The sequence below is a fragment of the Ochotona curzoniae genome, unplaced genomic scaffold (genome assembly GCF_017591425.1).
Source record: "Ochotona curzoniae isolate NIBS_2020 unplaced genomic scaffold, NIBS_Ocur_1.0 scaffold_4506, whole genome shotgun sequence".
In the NCBI taxonomy this organism is placed as follows: Eukaryota; Metazoa; Chordata; class Mammalia; order Lagomorpha; family Ochotonidae; genus Ochotona; species Ochotona curzoniae.
The window spans coordinates 10,940,536-10,961,182 of NW_024467119.1; the positions used below are offsets into that span (position 1 = coordinate 10,940,536).

Here is a 20,647-nt window from a genome sequence, read left to right on the forward strand (position 1 = left end):
AGAAATCATGAACAGTGGAGTGAAGCACTGTGGGATACACGGATACAGAGGGAATTAGACATGCCAATTCTCAAACTCAACTAAGAAAGTAATTAAAATTAAGTAACTCATGCTTGTTTGCTGTTTGCTTCTTTGTCACTTGTTTCTTTTCTTCAAAAATAGGTAATTAAACCAAAGGAAAGAAGTAATCCCAATCATTTCAATTTTCTGGTTAAGTTTCTGATAGATTAAAATTGTAATTGGCAGTAATTATTACAGCAAAAAAGTTAAGCTAATTTTAAAAAATAATTCTCATAAATATTAGCAAAACTTGCAGTTGCTGGTACAAAATTAACTAACAGCATGTAAGCTTTAATTTTTGAAGCATTTTTGGGGTGCCCTTGACACTTACCTTCAAAGTACAATCGATTGTTTCTGTAATTACCGACTTCTTCTTTTGAAAAAAATATTTCATAGCAGACTATTTTCAAAATAATGTACTGAATATAATACCATACATTATTTGGAACACCAGAAGGAGGATTTTGCTTTCTTTAAGACTTAGGAAAAGATACTGGTTCCTGTATGCAGCATGCGAGGACTCTACCAGCTTGCTCCTCCATGCAATTCCCTCTCGCTTTTTTTCGTATCAACATGTTTCTGCATAAGCCCCTCAATTTTGTCTAGTTTTCTGATGTCTAGTTTCTCCTCTTTGCTTAGGATTTACATGAATTTAGGGATTCACAATTGCTTTGCTGAATGCTGGCGTAAGGAATCTTTGTTTTCTGTCAAGGCCATTGGGGTACTTAAGGTATCATTCACAGGTCATGCATGAACATGGACCTAAAAATCAGCCTGCTATAGAATTCTTGAATTTTAAGTCCAGCCCACAATTGTCTTGGCAGAGCCAAACCACATGATCGCAAAAGCCTTCCACAACCCACAGACCAGACATTACTCACCCCTGATTTTGCTTTTTCCCTTCTTCCTTGGCTGTTGATTCAGGAAAACATTGAGGGGAAGAACAACTTTAGTGTGTCAGACCTAATTGCTTTTGGATTTTTGTTGTCCCTCTAATGGTTATATTACTTGACAAGTTAATACGTCACGGTGTTCACTCTTGATTTCTCTCTAAATTGGGATTGATTCTGTTTTGTAGAGTTGTGTGCTAACTAAATATTATCATCCATGTAAAGCTTTCATTATGTAATCTGTAGCCCGTACAGGGCTGTTTGATTCTTTTTAACTACTTTGTGACTGCTGGTTTTGGTTATTCTTTCTATGGTAAAACTGCCTAGTTCCATCAAAATCCCATTAGAATTTTCCCAATTTTGCTTACCCATCTGGTGTCGTCAAGAATTGTGCCTGACTGCTGTTTTCTTCTTCTAAGCTGAATCTGTCCTGTTATGAAAGAATTAGCTCCAGGGAAGTATGTTCATTTGGTTAATAAATACAAAGTTCTGCAGATCATTCTGGAGGGGAAAAATCAATGTGTCGTTGGACACTTGCCATGGATGCAGAAATCGAGGATAGCTTCCAAGTGGCTGCAGGGACCACCAGAGAATTGTTCTGCTATACCAGGACCAGTCATAACATGTTCTGTCTCCAGGACAGTCACCTGTATTTAAGAACCGTGTTTCTACATGTTAGTATGAACAATTAAGTCAGCTTGATTAGTATTAAGTTGTCACTTTATGGAGTTAAACATGATTAAGTTAATAAAAAGTGCAAATTCAGTAGAATGACTATAGACAATGATAATGCATTTCAATTTGAAAAAAAAAAACCTAAAGTGACAATTTTGAAAATTTTTTTCCACAAGGAAATGTTAAATGTTTTAGAAGATGTATTTTCCCTGATTGAACATTGCCAAATATGTACTTACATTGAAGTATCCCATGTTATCCTGTATGTAAGTGCAATTTGTGAACATCTGTTAACTTTTGAAAAAGTTACAGAAATAAAGAAGGTGATGACAAAAAAAAAAAACCAAATTGAAATTATCCTGAAAATGCAACAGCACAAGAATATTTTAATGTTGACATTTCTCACATACTAATATAGCTATATGCTAATAAACAAATATGAATGCTGCACTGTTCAAAATTACTTCATTTTGATACTCTACTTTGTTTTGAGCCTTTCTGAGAACAGCAGATCTGGTCCTAAGGTGGGCTTAGTGACGATCTTCATCAGTCTCACACTTTGTGGATGAGTTTAGAGAACATTTTTACGGCTTTTTCATTATTCCCAGATCATTAGGCACTAGAAATAGATTAAAATACTGCTTTGGATTTTTGAGAAGGATGTTCCAAGTTGTGGAAGAAAACTGTAAAAAAGCAACATATCTCCATATAGTAGATTTTATTTGCAGTTGTTCTTTTGCAAAAATCATTAAATTAATATGAAAATATCAGAGCTTTGATTAAATAATTAAATCAATATTTTAATTATTTTAATTTAAAATTGAATAAGCATTTAAAGACCTGTATTTAAAATTTGTCACAAGTTGTAAGAAGATTGTTAGGTAAACAAAAAACACTGAAAAATATTTTATCAAATGTTTAAAAATCCAATATGTTGCCCAGTGCTTATGTATATTATCAACACTCTAGCTCTTAAGAGTCGGTCGGAACTACTGGTAGATTGATTCCACACATATTAATAAGATGAAAACATTCTATAAGAATGCAGAAATGCATGTTATAATGTGCTGCCTAGTGTCTCCTGGTTTTCCTGCTCTGCTTGTCTCCGGTTAGACATGACAGGAGAGGAGCGTTAAGACTCCACTAAGCAGTGCAGGTGCAAACCGTAGGGATGATACCACTACACTTATTTTAAACACCTTGAGACCTTCTGAAAGAAGTAACTCGTTCTTCATTGATCATTTTAGTTTCAGCAGTTCAGAATCACTTCTTTGACAAATGGATTTCAGCCACAGGTACACGAAGCTTTGCATCCCGCAAGTGATTTGCCAGTCCCGTGGATTCCATGCTTTGTCGGCTGCAGTTTTAACTTGGTAGAAAATATTAGGGCTAATTTCTTTTGTAGCTGTGTTTCTCCAAATGCCTTGCTATCCCCGTGTGCTTGTTCAAGGAAAGGGTGTTCAATGCATGATGTGTTCAGGGTGCTTTATAATTGGGAGCCGACATTTGAGAAACACAGTGTGAAGGATATTGTCACTGGCACATTGGAACTCTTAGAGATCCTTGTTTTCAGGTTATATCACTTTTCCCCACAATAACCAGGTTTCTGTCAGTGATGGGGAGCCCATCACTGTCTGAAGATGAGAAAGCCTAAATGCTTCTGAAGAGATTAGTAATTCTTAGTAGTTAAAACAGAAAAGGTTAGCAGCTCCTTTGTTCTTCATATTAGTAAGGTTGGAGCCACATGACCTTTCTCTCCAAAAGAAGTTGGTAAAAAAAAACTTCGTGATCTAAATTCATCTGAAGTGGCTAGCCATTTATGAGACTATAATCTCCTCCTCAAAACTGTTAAGTATAAGATTTCACAAAAGTAATGAAATCTGAGAGTTACAATTGATTAACGTGTTTTGCATCTTATACACCTGTTTAATTTTTGGTGTGGATTTTGATTAGATTTTTTTATTCATTATGGTTCACTCATTCAACATTTGAAAGGTGCTATAACTTTAGACATATTTTAAAGGGAGAGATATCAGAAGTAGCTCATTAGCTGTATTTCAATTCTAAGCGAAAGGAGTGGAGTGTGTTTCCACAATATATGGTGTGGAGTATTAGATGGGTGGCTGGTGATTACTGACATGTGAAAAACTGAAACGTATTGAGACAGTTTTTGTTTTCCAGGACTTATTTATTTGAGTCTCCAAGTTATAAAGAGAGAGGAAGAGACAAAGAGGGAAAGAGAGAGAGAAAGGAAAGATGGACAGAAGGAAAGAAGAAAGAAAATGACAGATTCCCCCCTGCAGGTAGCTAAGACTGCTCCTTGATCTCCCATGTGGAATGCAAGAGACATTGTCCTTGTCCTTTAAAGGGAGGAAGCTGAACCAGGAGAGGAGCGGCTAACACTCAAGCAGGCCCCCTCACCTGAGATGGCTAGGGTCCAAGCAGCAGTTTAGTGCACGGCACCCCAATGCTGTCCCTTCTCTCTTTCTACAATGACAGTCCTGACTTACTTATAGCAGTTCTAGATCCCCTTTTAAGACGTTAAGCAAGGAAAATGAAATTATCTGAAAAAAGTGATATCTAGACAGGGGTAGATGAGAGATGATGGTTTTCCCGTCAGATAGGTTTCTCTGTGTAAACCTAGAATGTGTGTTTCTGATAGGATGTTTGCTGTTGCGGGTACCGAACACCTTCTAGCAGAGTGGCTGAAGCCATAACACCGATGATTTATGGAACATCAAATCCAGAGGCAGGTGGCTGTGGAGTTTGTTCAGAAGCTCAGTATTGTCAATAGAGACCTAAACACTTAGAATCTTTTGTCATCCTTGGCCTGTTGTGGTTGTCACTCTCTGCCATTCTATAGACCAAAGAAGACCTCCTAGTCCAAACTTTATATCCTACAGCTGTCACATTCAAAGGTGGAAGATTTTGAAAATGTTCTCCACAGGAGCCTTTCCTTTTGTGTCGGCCTCCCATTTGCAGAGTGGAAAATATTTCCTATAAGCCTCTAGACTTTTCCTGGCTATGAGAGAACCTAGAAAAGCAAAGATCTCACCAAGAGAGCTGGTTTAGAGATGAGATAGTCTCCACCATTGTGGAGCTCAGAGAAGGGGGGCCACGACAAGTGAAACCTGTGCCAACATTCTGAAAAATATTCCTTCAATACAACGTGGAGAGTCAATTGTGAACATCTAAGTTTTGACTCTGGAGAGAGTTTCACATCAGCACTTGGCTCCTGACATCAGCTGTTGAGCTCTGCCTACCCTCAACTTGACCCCGGCCGAGCAGGCCCTCACACATAGGTGTGTGCGCACTCCTGTCCACTGAGCTGAGCTGGTTAAGTCTGTCCTGTCGTTAGCCTTGGCTAGTCTGCTCCTCCACACTGGGAATATGGATACTGGCTACCACCTTGAGAGAATGGGTCACTGTGGGGTTCAGTGTTAAACCAGTGAGAGCGATGACAACAGATGTGACTGGATCAGGACGGCAGTCCAGGGCTCGCCCAGAGACTCGGGCCGCCATCGTCTGCTGCTTTCCCATGGGCGCTCACAGGGAGCTGGGAGAGTGGAGCTGCTGCGACTGGAGCCTGTGCTCTGTGTGGAACACTTTAACCCGTGTGCCACAACAGCAGCCGCTATAAGAGTATTTTCATTTTCTCTTTGTCCCCTTCATATTATACTCCATAGTCTCCAAAATGTTTGTTTTGTGAAACCTTTTTATCCATATCTTTGCATATATGTACACATATAAGAGCACATATATATGTATAAATATCCATTTATAATGTTTTCTTAAAAATGTGGATTTTTGGCTACTTTAGTATCCAAAAAAGAGTTAATTATATATGGAGAACAAATTTTTCTTTGATTTTATGGATTTAAAAAACAACAAGCAATACCATTCGGGGAAAAATAAATCATTAATAAAGATTACCTAAGTTGTCATTCAAATAGTTATTATAAATATTTGAATAGATGAAAAACAACCTTTTATTTGACTTCCTAAATGAAAAAAATACTCAACAATGCATCCTAAAATGTTGTGAGGTGCACTTTATAAAGAACAGCGGAATGTCAACATACCATCCTTTTTTTCTCTTTTTATATATATATATATATACTTTTTGACAATCTTGACATAATTGTAAAGTAAAAAGGTTCAAGCACTATCCTTTTTAGATATTTGGCCCTTTTTGTTGTTTAGAAATAAATGATTATGGGCCCTGTGTGGTAGCATAGCAGCTAAAGTCCTCACCTTACACACACCGGGATCCCATATGGGCGCTGGCTCTAATCCCAGGGCCCCACATCCCATCCAGCTCCTTGCTTGTGGCCTGGGAAAGCCTTGAAACTCTGTACTTGTGGGGAGACCCGGAAGAGGCTCCAGGCTCCTGGCTTCAGATCTATGTAGCTCCGGCCTTTGCGGCGACTTGGGGAGTGAATCAATGGATTGAAGACTCTCCTCCACTCTGTATCTGACTTTCCAATAAAAATAAATAAATCTTAAAAAATGGATATGTATATGCAGGAAGAAAGAGTAAACAATGTATTGAAATGGATGCTGCAAGCTCTTTGATGTCAAGATTACTAACTCTTGCATGGTATTTCCTTACATCCCCCCGAGACTAAACGAGTCATTTTCCCACACACCAGTCAATGCTCCATGGCTACTTGGGCTAACTCCCAGAGTTGTTGCAGACCCCATGGTAAAGGACTTTCCCCCAAGTCTGCCCTCACATTCAGTGCACATGGAGGGTACAAGCTACTCTCACCCTGCCAACTCAACTACAACTTCAGGAATCCCTGTAAGCACTCATCATGTTTGAGAATCATCTAATACAACTCACAGAACTAAGCAAGGACTTTTAGCAATGAAAATAGCTTTATAAAACAGAATAAAACTCGGGAAAAACCCAGTGCAAGAGATGTATGCAGAAAGGTACGGGGGAGCTCAGAGCTCTGATTCCAGCGTGTGCTCCTGATCCAGGCAGAAACAACTCCACTCGGGGTTTTGTATCGATATTTTGTATCATAAGCGTGTTTAAAGTCCTGATTACTTTTGATTAAATGAACTCTGCAGACCACCCATGCTGCCCTCTGGCCCGGAGGAACATGCTGTATCAGTGCTTTTTCTTTTTGGACCAGTCATCCTCCTGAGGTGACCTAGGACCATCCCCACACAGATGTACACACCCTGAACCGTCCTGCTGGCAGGCACAGGGCAGGAGATTGCAAAAGATTCCTGAGCTCTGTTCCAGGAGAGAGGAACAAAGACCAAATGCTGAATTTCTAGTAAGCTCTGCATTCTTGTGTTTCTAGAAGTTGATGTGATGAATATATATAATATTCATATACAAACATTTTATCAAATTGTGTTGCCCTACATGCTCTGCACCGCCTGTTCATGAAAAAGTAGCCCAAGAATGTCACTGCCCTGCAAGGATCATTCTTTATTTCCAGCCCCTCAGAAAATGTTTTAAAAACCATCTAATTTTCTGTTGTTAATGTGCTTCTGTGGATATAGCTACTGTACATAATGAAAATTTAATACAGTCTCATGAAAATGGGAAGATGTAATTACTATAATTCATCTATTTCCAAATTCCTTGTGAGGTAGGACTCACTCTAGTGTATCAAGCTGTTCTTATTTATATCAATTAAGTATTAGTGGAAAATTCCAGTTATGATTTAGGAGGTAACATTTTTAAAACATATTCTATGTTTGCCTTTTAAATTCATTTCTAAAAGCAATTGCTATTTATTTCCCTTGGATGTTAAGATCTTGAATAAAAGTTCAAAAATAAATATACATATTTTGTAGCATCTTTTTAGTCATAGTTTATAAAACTGAATCATGTCTAATAAGGGGAAAACTCAAAAATGTTATCCATGAATTCCTTGACATGCATATTTATCTTCCTATAGTTTCCACTTGTAAGTAATCATACAAAAACTGATATTTAGAACTGTATGTTATTAATAATGAAAGGGCAGTGTTTCACTGTATGAGAGAAAAGATTTGTTTTCTCTCCCATTGTTAGCTTCATGGTAGCAACTCCTAGAAACAAGATATCAAGAGCACAAAAGTCCCCCTCACATGTTTGACGTGACATGGGAGGATTCAGAAAAAAAAACCACAAAGGAACAGCAAAACTCGCACAGTTTTTGTGTGCCAGCCAGTGATGACGATACAGACCTGTGTGAAGGAATACGATTGGAGGGTGGAAGTGTCTGGTGCGATGGAATTGACGAGGAGGAATGTGGCCAGGGAGATTGGATTGGTTGGGATTACTCTTTTTTTTTTTTTTATTGTTGCTTACATTGTATTATGTAGTACAGTTTTATAGGCGCTGGGGATTCCCCCCACCCCTCCCTCCCTGTGTCTGCGTCATCCCTTGCTGAACAGGTGCCTCTGAAAGAAAGCTCGTATGGTGAGGATGGTCAGGGAAGTTCTCAATTTCCTGTTTCAGGGAAAGGATTTAAGGAGAGATCAGAGAGAGAGAGAGAGACCAACCTCCTTCTGAAGTTGTCTCAAATGCTGAGGTGCCATGCGCTGGGTTATTTACTGAGTCCCATCAAATGATATGCTGCTTGTTCCTGATCTTTTCAAATATATCAGTCAGCCTTTAATTAATTATTACTTGAGATCCTCCTTCTTCAAATTCTTACAAGATAAATATGATTTTTGATAGGCTGAGAGAAATAAACTGGAAATTTTACTAAAAGCATCCTCTTATGGCTTTTTTCAATTTGGTTGCTGTAACTTGAACCAACTGGAAAAGCATGTTTTTCTGACAGAGCTTTTTTAAAAAAAATGTGGCATGGCATGTTAGTTTGAGGGCTTCATTTGTTTAATGACTATATGTATAATTTTTTTCTGGAAATTGAATAAAATGCACTACTCTTTAAAATATGTTGTGAGAAAATTTTAATAAATGATACTGGATTAAAAGACTTTGGGCCTCCAATTCTCTGCTCCAAAACCCCAAGATTCAGTGAAATTTGGTGAATAATACTAAAGTTTTTGCACTGCTTCTCATACTCATCAGAAATTTAGCTTCTGTATTCTAGTGTTAGAGTCTATTTCCTTAACTTTCACCATATACTTTTTGCCATATCACTTTATATGTCTATTAGTACATTAAATTGTGTTAAACTTTTAGCAGGTCTTCTTTTCAGTAAACAGTAATTTACAGCAATTTACAGAGCAAATTTAAGAAGCTTTAACTCCTAAAATTGTTCAGATTATAAGGCTCACTAAGGATCCGGAGCTTCAAACCCATGATTACTTTAGCAGTTTAAATGTACGAACTGGAAGGTTTTACATGGAGAACCGTGAATCATAAAATGCCCCTATCAGGCGTCTCAGTGTGACGGCCATCCTGTTAGAAGTGGAGACACATCTGTAAGCGTTATTCATGAGTGAGGTGGATTCTTGAAGTTGCCAGGCCCGGAGAGTGCACCAGTGGACTCGGCAGAGGGCAACTGGCTTTTGTGGTTTCAAGGAAGTAGTGAGCACCATTCAGACACTGTCCTTGTGATGGGAAACGTGTGCAAGTGAAGGAGGATGTGAAGCACACCTGGGGATGGCAGAGCAAAGGTGACACAGCGTAACCGCCTCGTGCTGTGCAGTTCATGGTCACTGTGCACTGCTCCTCACACATCCAGCCTGTGCTCAGTCAGCGTGCTGGGTGCTTCCTGCAGCGTGTCTGCTTACATAGAGGGCTTGTTTGCTTGTTTGGTTATGAATGAATAAAGCGAAGAAAAGCTGTCAAGAAATTGAGATCCTAGGATCCAGGCTGGATATGCAGGAAGGAGCAACCAGCAGGGCGGCAGCGAGTGAAGAAAGGGAGCCCACGAAGAGGAGCTCTGGGAAGGTTAGCAGATCCTTAGAAACAAGAAGGAAAGGATGGTGGCGTTGGTATCTTCCAGGAAGCGCCTCAGAGCGGCTGGTGGTTCTTAGAGGGGGAGGACTCATGATAGGCAGTCACTGTCACAGTCTGAGGGATGTCACAGAACAAAGAACTTGAGCTTATGAGGCCTGAAGATGATTTTACTTGGAAGCATCAAGTGACAGAAATATTCCAAAACAATCCGACTGTGAGATCCAACAGAAAGGATGCAGTGTGAGAGAGGGGATGGCATAGAGTGAGATTGCATTCTGAGCCATATAAAAAAGGAAGAGGAAATGGAAGGAATCATTTATGTTATTAGGGTTTTGTTGTTGCTGTTGTCCATATTCCTTCCTTCCTTTCTGCAGTCACCTGCCATCTTGGGCAATAGAATCCCACTCATTGGGGACAGTAAAGTCCTCAGGCAGGCATTACATTGTGTATACTTGGCCTCACATACGTATGTACTTTTCTCTGAAAATTCCAAAAGCTGCCATGACATATGTTCCAGAATTCTTCATGTAGCCCTAGCAGTATAAGGAGGTTGTAAAATGCTTTGTGACGGAGCCTGGTACAGTTGATCACTAATTTGTCAGCAAAGACCAACTGTCAGATTGTCCATGCCTCTGCTGTGTGTATCACAATACCGCGGGGTCCACGTGAATACTTCCCCTTGAAGCAAAACCAACAAAATGTTTTCTCAGACTTCAGCTTTCTCCACTTTTCTATTCTTTGGGAGTTGTTTCCAAGAAGAATGTTATTTTGTTTGAAAATGATATTTTTTCCTTACCTCATTTTAAAAGTGCTGAAAGATGTAAGTTAAAAAAAAAAAGAACTAAGCATTAAATCACTGGCTTTGTAATTAAAAAGTGTAGACAGAACAACAGAGTGTTAAGTATCTTGAGCCGCTCAGTCCACACTTGAACATTTCCTAATCCTATTTTCTCTTGGCCGAGTCCCAGTTGTTGTTGGGTTTCTCCACTACACACAGTTATGTATTTTTAAAAGGTCTGTCGTCAAAGTCCTTGGCACTTTTATAAATGTGCCATTTGAGTATGCATTCTAGAAGGCTCTGGATTGTTGCCTATGGAAGTTGATATTTTAAATGAAAATTCTCTCTGTTCCAGCACTGAAATTGATAGCCTGAGGCTATTATTTAAAACTACTTAATTTTGAGATTAAGAAATTAAGCCAGGAATAGAAAAGGTACCAATTTATTAACAATATCGACATCATTGCTTATATCAACATGGAACTCAAATCTAGGATACTTTCTTTGTTCTAGAAGTTATAATCATGGTTCTCTCATTTTTCTGCTTTGCTTGAATTTATTGCCTCTTGTTTTATGGGCTACAGAAAGGTTTCTAAAGCTGCCAACCTCTTCCAATTCAGTCACTGCTTTTAATGTGATATAGTGTGCTATCACACATAATACAGCACCCCTATTGTTAAAACTATTATGTCCATTAGTCCCTATTAGATTCTCTTCTAGAAAGGCTTAAATTTCTTCCTCATTTTTCCAGTTGGCTTTCCTATGCCTTTCTTCTTTTACTTGCTGGTCTACATTTTGAAATCTCTTGTAATTACAAGGATTTCTAATAAGTATTATCACCTTTCCATTTTTCTTTTACAATAAACACACGGGAGAAGACAGCTTATAACAAATTAATTTGAATTTGAATAACCTAGTGTTTTGCTAAAATTTTGAGATCTTTGGACAGATCTTTTTAAAAAGATTTTATTTTGTGGTTTTGGTAAAAAGTATCTAATTTTTTCTTTGTGTTTCGTGTCTGTTGTTACTAAACAGGGGAACGATGCTCATTTTTACAGGTGTTCCTATATCAGACACACTTACTGAACTCGATTAATACTTCCAACAATTTTTCTTCTAGTTCATTTGCATTTTTGTGGAAATTATTGGACCGTGTTTCAATAGTTTAAAAAGTATATCTATACCTTTAAAAAGTTTTAGATTTGTATGAAGACACAAATTTTACCCATTTCATGACACAGATTTGGGAGCATAACAACACTTCCCACTGTGCCTACACCCCCTATAACCCTTCTCCCTCCTTATTTCTTTTTCTCCCTAATGCTTACAAACTTAGGAAATGATCGCATCGTGAATATGTTTAACATACATTTTAAAATTGTATCTGCTCTTGTAAGCCTTATAGCACTTAATGGTTTTTCTTCTCATCATATTGTCATGTCAAAAAGATTTTATTGAGTAGTTTAAAATATAACCTTGTTGTGGTCCTGAAGTTTTAAGAAATATGTATTTTGAAGCTTTCCCATTAAGCATGATATTTATTGTGGAATTCTAAAAATTAGATAATCATATTTAAGGTGATGAAATGCTTTTATGAATATAATCCTAGATTTTTAAGTTACTTTGTATTTTCATAAAATATGGCTAATCATACTCATCAGTTTTTCTTTCTAATCTGGAAATTGAATTAAACTACCCATGTGGCACATATGATATAATAGGCTGCTTTTACTCTCCTTACCATCTGGAGATAATTCTTACTTAGTTCATCATGTTTTTTTTTTATCAACTATTCCTTTATATTATTAATTTCTTATTTAGGACTTATGATTAAATTCCTAGATAGAATGGCCTTATAATGTCCTTCCTCTCATACTTTCCTTACCTAGAGAATCATATAAGCTATTTTTTTCTTCCCTTCTTCTGCCTCATATGAAAAAAAATTATTTCTCACTCATTAACTGAATCTATTTGTTAAATGTTGTGAAGCTTGGGTTGTTTTGAGCTGTCGTAGTGAATGAATGACTGATACACAATCATGCTTGCCTGCATGCTTTATTAGCTGTCGATGTCTAATTGAGCTTCTTTACCGTTGGAGAATATTTTCTGATTTGTTCTCTTAGAACTTTCTTGAGACTGCCCTTTGGCCTGAAATGTGCTCCATTGAAAATGTTATTTTGTGGCTTGCATCATCTTATCCATATATAAAACATATGTATTATGTTACTTACATTTTCAATAATTTTCTAAATGTTTTTCTCATTGACAGTTTTTAAGATCTGTTTAAATTTCTACCAACACTTTTTAAATAGATGAAACCTCACTGAGCTTCTGTATTAAAAGCATACTCGAGACAAAGATCTTGGATTATTACTTTGGGCTACTCACATTGTAAAAAGTACTGTGTATTAACTGATTAGTGTGATCTCATTTTTCAAATTCATCCTCAGAAAAATAGTGTAGTTCCACCTGAATGGTAAATTCTGGAACTCAGAGTATACTTCGGAATCTCTTGTTGGTAATTTTTAAAGGCCATAAAATATTGGTTCTTTGTGTCCATTGAAGTCTATAAAGTTCCTAGTGAGACTACAGTGTTCATTCCGGATGTGTGTACACTGAGGCTTGGAAAGGATAAATTACATACTCCTATAAGTAAAGCTTGTCTGCTTTCTGCTGTGCTGTAATTCCACTGTGGTTCCATTGATTGCTATCTTTACTAAGTATAGAAATATTTAGATCACTTAGTTGTGGCTTTCTTGTATTTGGGTTTTCTTTTCTTTTTTAAACTTTGGTTTATTTGGTTAGAAAGGCCGATTTACATAGAGAAGGAGAGACAGAGAAAAAAATCTCCCATCTACTGGTTCATCCCCCAGATAAATGGCTGCAACTGCCAGAGCTGAGTCTATCCAAAGCCAGGATCTCGGGGCGTCTTCTGGGTCTCCCACATGGGCTCAGGGTCCCAAAGCTTTACAGGCATCCTCCACTCTTTCTCAGGCCACAGACAGGGAGCTGGATGGGAAATGGAGCAGCCAGCCAGGACATGAACTGGTGTCCATATGGATCCCTGCACTTGGAGGTAGAGGTTTGGCTAGCTGAGTGATTGCCTGGCCCCTGTGTTTGGGTATTTTTCCAATCTGGTTACAATAAATTGTTCACAAAACAGGTATGATAAATGTTTGTATTAGCAATTGCTGAAATGAGAGGTGATGCTACCATATGGTATGAAAAAGAATATTAGAAATTCAACCGGCCAAAAAATATTTGGCAAGGATAACAAGAACTTGCTAATGTCTCACTCTTAAAATGTTTGTGCATACTCTAACTTAAAATAAATAAATACTGAATATATAGTATGTTTTCCTCAAAGTACTTTATTTTTTCAATTGTCCATATTTTACTGTGTAAGCAGTCACAGGTTTTGATGAGTTAGTGAATTCTAAAAATCAGCATGAATCAAAAAAAAAAAAAAAAGTTGAGCCTCCAGTTGCAAATGATCCAACAACCACTGCAAATTTTGATTATATGTATCAATGAATAAAAACTATCAACTTGTTTATAATAGTTGTTGACCTTTGTAATGTTACTGATAAAACCAATGATTTTCATTGATTACACAAGGTGGAAACTTATTAGAAGGAAATAAAAATCTTTCTTCATACCAATGTCATCATTTATTTTATCTTTCCTATTTCAGATTTCAAAGGTAAAAAGTCATGAGGAAAAAGTACTGAATCTAATTCTAAAATTCATATCTCTTTTTAAAATTATTTTTATTATTGTTTTATGATACAGTTCCATAGCCTTTGGGATTTCCTGCCGCCCTCCCCAAGTTCTCTGCTCCCTCACCCCCATTGATTTTCCCTCTAGTGTTAAAAGAGGTGGTCTTTCATGACCAGTTTTAAGTCCATCATGCTGTTATTGAGGTGTTTCCCAACATTTTGGGCATGGGAGAATTGGAGAGTCCAGCATGTTCCCATCAGGCTATTTTCACCTGTTTCCCTGGAAGCTCATCTTTAGTCTGGATGCGTGGAGACATACTGCGCTTTGTTTCCACATCTGAACATGTCACTCTGTGCACTTCTCTCATACATCCCCTAAATGCAGTCACTGAGCGCAGTCCGCAAGAGGGAGAAACCAGCAAGTTTTCATAAACGTGAAGTTAACGAATATACTACAAAAATACCAAATGTGCCGCTAACATGATGAAAAAAGAAAATCGAGAACCTTCTTGGAGAAACGGGTGCTACTGCATGACCCATGTGGCACTGAAGAAATTACAGTTAAAACTAGAACATCATTACCCATGAGATGTAACAAAAAACATATTGAAAGGAATATTTATAATCTCAGGTGTTTGCAAGCAAACTGTCTCTTGTGGAGGATCGATTAATGAACCACAAGAATTTATTGAAAAAGATACAAATATCTAGGAAGTAAGAAAAGGTAAAATTCACATCAAAAATAATTAATTTGACACCACAAAACTGCAAATTGAAACAAGAAGGGGTCATTACCTAAGAAGAAGGGTAAAATATCCCCTAGAATTCATACCTCCTAATGAATTCCAGTGGGCATTTCATGTTGTAACTTGGTTCCTGTCTTCCTTACTTCTTATTGAAATGGCTCTGTTGAGTGATTTGCTGCAGATGCTTCACAGGATTCCCAGCACTGAGATCACAGTGTATTTATGAGTCAAGTTTAGTTTTCTTAGGGAAACCAGATCATTCTGGGTTTCTGTTTAAACAGTCACTGGGAATCTGGGCAGATCCCTATTTCAGCTTATGTAAAGTCCTAGCATTAACTAAGTTAAATTCATCAGCTAAAGAAAAACAAAACATTGAAGAAGTTAAGTATAAATTTTAAGTGTCTCCCTGATCCTCTTTGAATTTTTTACTTCATATGGAAATTGCCAAGCACTTTAAAGAAGAAACTCTAATGTTGTATTGTGTGTATTTTTCACTACAACCCCTGCGTTGAGTCCAGACTGTCAATTTATTTATTACCAAATATTATCTTCTAGCTCTTCTGATGAACGTTTTGTATCTTTGCATATTTTTGGGTATAAGTATTAAATAAAAATGCCAGATACTTTGATAAAAATATGCAGAGTAGACCTAAGAGGAAAGTTTCATACCGCAGGAGAGAGCGGTAAAGAGTAGAGATTGAGAAATTATGCCTAGACTGCAGAGCCAGAGCCGGTAAAGTGCTCAACGGGCTCGTAACTCCTGCAGGCTGCTCCACAGCCCATGCTTCCTGTTACTGATAGATAGCTTTTCACATATTGATATTAATCAATAATCATGCAAAGGTTCTTACTTTCTTCCAACCACTCCCAAGTTGCCTATCGTCTTTGCACGCGATCGAACCGTTCACCTTACGACTCTGATACGTAGAGACCTCAAATTGTGAAAATTATATGATTGCCTTTGTATACTGTAATAATTCATTATTTACGTCCTTATGATACCCTTAACTTCTTTCAGTTCTTTTGATCCTGTACATTGAGGCAGAAATTTGCATGGCTTTGAATTGTGGAGAAAATACTGTTAAAATTTTATCTGCCAATGATTTGATGTGTGCTGATCCTGGCTTATTACACTAATTGCTTCCTAATTTCAGAGTTTCCAGATTCTTGAATAATCATTCAACCGTCAATATTGTAGACAAATCTTCAATCTCCAGTATAGTTACAGGGACACTGAGATATGTTTATGATATATCCTAAACCATTTATTTTATTTAGTTCATTTAATTCTCCCTGGAATAAGGTGTGTATGAGCAAAATGTAGAGATGTAGCTTTTGATAGTAAATTTTAATAGCTATAAAATCCATAGTTGTAATGTAATCTTTTCCTGTTTATAATTTTTCTATTTATATGAATTTCATATCTTTCTAAGAATGTTTATTCTCTTTAATCCTTGGTGACTTAAATATGTGCCCAGAAAGATACATTGTTCATATTATACTCACAGCTGTGGAACTAAATTCTAAATGCTTTTTGCTTTTAGTCTTTCTGGAGAGGTGAACACAAAGGAAATTAATAATATAGATTCAGGATTTATGTTAATTAACATAAAATACATTTTAAAGAAATATGAAGCAGTCAGCATTTCTATCATAAACATAGCCTGATTGAGCATTTTTCGCACAGTGGGATGTAAACGTGAAACTCGTTTCTAATCACTGTTCGTCTGGCTATGCTGTATTAAATGCCCATTAACCACTTGGTAGCAGATAGCCTAGTGCTATTCTAGAAATTGCAGCATTGCCAGTCTGTTACAGTTATTCAATGTCTGACTAATTAAAAATGTGGCTAGCTTATCCTGCAATCCTTCCCTTGTCTGGACACTGAGGCACGCCAGGTAAAGCCACATCTTGGGACTCCCACATCCCGACCAGAGCGCCAGTGTAAATCTTGTCTCCTCCAGCTGGCCCTCTGGTGGGGATGTGGCACTTGAGAAGGCTGCAGTGATGACTAAGTATTTGGATGCCTGACACCCACAACGGAGACACTGGCGGGTTCCTAGCTCCTGGCTTCGGCCTGGCCCAGCTCCTGCTGTTGCCAGCATTTAGGGAGTGAACCAAATTACGAAACATCTCTTCTCCCCTGGTCTTTATCACTCTTTTTAATAATATATGATAAATAAGTGTTTAAAATGTAAATAAAATACAGTCCTTCATTCATTGCAGATAGTTGGGGCAATTAGGATTCACAAAATAAATTTTTTCATTCTTTCAGCTGTTCTTCATATTTTGTGAATGTTGCAATCCTAAAATGGCATTTTCTCTACTGTTGGATTTGTTTCTAAGATATATTGATATACCAGAGAGTCAGAATTAGAAAGAGAGAGAGAGATTCCAGGTGCTGGTTCTCTTCCCCCATTAGTTGCAAAGGGAAAGGCGGTGCTGGTTGGAAGGCAGGAGCCAGGAGCTTCTTCTGGGTCTCAATGAGACTGCAGAAGTCCAAGCACCTTCCCATCCTTCTTGCTTCCTTAGGCCATTAACAGGGAAATGGATCAGAAATAGAGCAGCTGGGACTCAGCTGGGATACCAGTGCCAGTGGCGGTAGCTACTCCTGCTATGTCCAGCACCAGCTCCGACACTCAAAGTTTTATAGACTGAATGCCAGGGTTAACGATGTGACAGAGCAGTCCCTCTTAAAAGATTACTTCTGAGAGTTGGATCCTTTAGTTGCAGTTTAGCTCCTAGTAGAATATGAGTAACTAGATCTTCTTTCCTTGAGAGTTTTCTTGTTGATATAGAAACAGTAGGGAAACCTCATGCCACATTCAGATGCATTCTGATCTATCGCCTTTATTGCTTCCGTGAAAAATGAGAGTATGTTTAACTTTGAGAAACTGATTAACATTACCTGTCATTCCTACATTAACACAGATCAAAATTAATGGTGGAAAGCCCTTTATGTTAGCTTTATACTCAGAAAAGTAAACTCAATTGCATCTTGAAACTAGAAATATTGAGAGTATCTTTATGTATCATGGTGGTACAGTTCACTCACAAACACGTCCTTCAACATGTCAAAGAAAATTCTGTCACTTGCGTTAAAACAGACTCAACTGAAGGACATCATGTTGAGTGAAAGAAAATAAATGGTAAAAGTAAAGAAATGTCTGTATATAGCAATATTGTTACAGGTGTATTTTGTGAAGCTTTGCTTGATACCCAATGGTTTCAACCCAATTGTTAAGGATGTTATACATAGTTTATGATCTGTGGTTACTTTACGATTTACTGTATATGAGTAAAATAAGGATTTTTCCATTTAATTTTTATAGCTTTTGTCTGTATTTCTACTTAAACTAAGACATTTTTGCTTTTGACTTGCTAAACTTCATATTGGATTAAACTTTTACCTAACAAGTAATCCTTTTTGTTGTAATGTAAATTTAAAATATTATTTCAAAAGTAAAAAAAAAAGGAAGGAAGATGGGAGGTTTTACAATTTTTAAATACAATTGTTATTAGAAAAGTTTCTTTATCTTTCAAACACTCATGGAATTCACTTTCCCTGACTGTCCTAGTCAGGGACTGTCCAGTGGAATTTCCTGTGAGATGGCAATATTCCAAACTGCATTGTCCAATATGGTTGCTGCTCTCCTGTGAAGGTTTCAAACGTGTAATATGACCATTGTGACTGAGGAATATAATTTTGTTTACTTACTTTGTGTTAAAGAATCTAAAGTTAAATAGCCATATGTGCCTGGCAATCATATTGGACACTAAAGTCTAGTCACTCCTGTTCCATTTACTAACAACATGTATTTGGTATGTCATTCTTTGGATGAGAACTTAAGTTATATTTTCTATGAGACTATCACTTTAAATAGTCTCATAATAACACAATGCATAGTATTTGTTAGACACATACTTAATGTACTGCCCTGGATACCTCATACATAATAAATCATTCCATTATCACATGCAACTTACATTGTACTACAAAGAAGGCTTCCATTTGTAGTTGTTGCCATTTTGTGGATGCATTAAAGACTGCAACAGTACTTTAATTAACTTTGTGTAAGATCAAATAGCTGGTGAGCGGCTGAGCTAGAATGTCAACCTCAGGCTGACTGGAGTCAAATCCCACTCTCTCACTCTATTCATTGTTTCATCTTTCTGGAAAATCAGCTGTTACCAGTGATTCTCTTTACTCAAAAGCATCACAGATGGGATCTTTCTAAGAGCTTTATTTATTTATACATAATAGAGGAAATTATTTTGCCCATGGCAAGAGGGAAGAGACCAACCAGTTTCTCATTCTTTTTAGTAATGTCACAATTCTCTAAGCAGACGTTAGGTTTGTTAAAATAACAACAACAATAATAAAAACAGATGATCAGAAATCTATCAAGTGGGCTGTGGCAGCCCTGGAGTTTCATTTGATCAGAATGAGATCAAATCGGTTAATAAATATAAATGATGATATGCAGGTGTTGGATGTTTGCTCCTACTGCAGGGTTATTCATACTGTGTTTTTTTCTCAATATACTAAGAGAAAGAATTCGAAAGTAGCCAAGATCAATTATTTTCCAAGAGCCATAAGGTTCAGATTTAACTGAGGTCAGTCATCCACCACGTTAGAATTACTCAGAAGCATACTGTCCATAATTAAGTAATCTTATCTACTAATATTGCAGAGTAAGAACACCTCAGGTGACATGAAATCTGTCATTTTAAGCATGCCCCCAAGCCTTTTCCAGATTGCCCATAAAACTTCTCATTCTCCAGAGAAATGTGATCTCTAAGAAATAGATGCCTCTGTCAAGTCACAGGGAATATGAGCACAGAATGGAAAAAAATTGAGTTTTTGAGTTTCATAAGGATATTGCAATATTATAAAATTGACTTTATTCCTTGTTATTTAAGTTCTCATGGTCATTTTTACCTTCTGGAGAATAAAAGGAAGGATATACAATCTTTTAGGGAGGTGGGAGACAGAGGCCTTTGGGAACCAGAATATATTTTTTTTTCATATGAAAATCTTTGTCATGAAATGCTAATGTTGGTGTTCTTGTCTTTATGTCTATGCATTCTTTAGCTATGAGGATAACAGACCCTTCATCAAGTAAGAATGACCTGAATGGCTGATAAATTGCATTTATCAGTGTGGTCCCATGAACCAGCTGTCAGAACAGTACTGAAAAATCATTAGAGCTTCTGTCATTCACATGGAGGCAGAAGAGCAAACTGTGCAGGAAAAGACTCTGGCATACAGCTTCTGTGCAGAATAAATATGCTGCAGGTGTATTGCCAAAAAAAAAAAGAAAACTCTCTTCCCGTCTGTTAATTGGACTCACTTGAATCCAGGTCCACAGTAACAGTCGCTTCTCATGTACAGACTTGTTCTGCTTTTACAGCCCCCCTTGTACCGTGCCACGTTCCTCTTTGCTGCCTATGTGTGCAGTTCCAGTGTTTGGGGATCTTTCTGCTAAAATTATTTTGTGATTTAGAGGTGTATCTTTGAAATGATCTTATGGGAATAAAACCACTCAATTTCAATTGATATCAATAAATTTCTACTCTAATTATTCAAAAAGGAAAACAATGGGTTCTTTGAGAAAAATAATTTTTATACCTACAAAATGGTCCCCTACAAATTTGACACCTGCCACCCAGTTAAGCATCTAAATGTTTAAAGAATGTATCTAAGTTTCTCCAACAAAGCTACAAGTCTGTACTAATCCTTGTATAAATGTTGATATTGGGCATTTTTCTCTGTACTTTCAAATTCCTTGTCCTGCAAGAGTATGCCAACTTGTGGGCAACCTTGCTGCAGGCTTTCAGTTTGTTCTTCTGGTGAAGAGTCCTTTGTTTTCATTTGCTCCAATGCCATTCCA

General features: G+C 37.3%; 1 protein-coding gene across 24 annotated transcripts in view; it reads left to right on the forward strand.

Annotated features, from left to right (window-relative positions):
- The window catches only part of ADGRL3 (adhesion G protein-coupled receptor L3), a 472,380-nt gene that overhangs the window by 413,859 nt on the left and 37,874 nt on the right, over positions 1–20,647 (forward strand). For 13 of the 24 annotated variants that reach the window (XM_040966525.1, XM_040966524.1, XM_040966523.1 and 10 more), the window contains one exon: positions 19,849–19,875. The exons of the other annotated variants lie outside the window; for them this stretch is intronic. In XM_040966525.1, the coding sequence (XP_040822459.1) occupies positions 19,849–19,875 (27 nt within the window). The remainder of the gene's footprint in view (positions 1–19,848; positions 19,876–20,647) is intronic. 24 annotated transcript variants of the gene reach the window in all.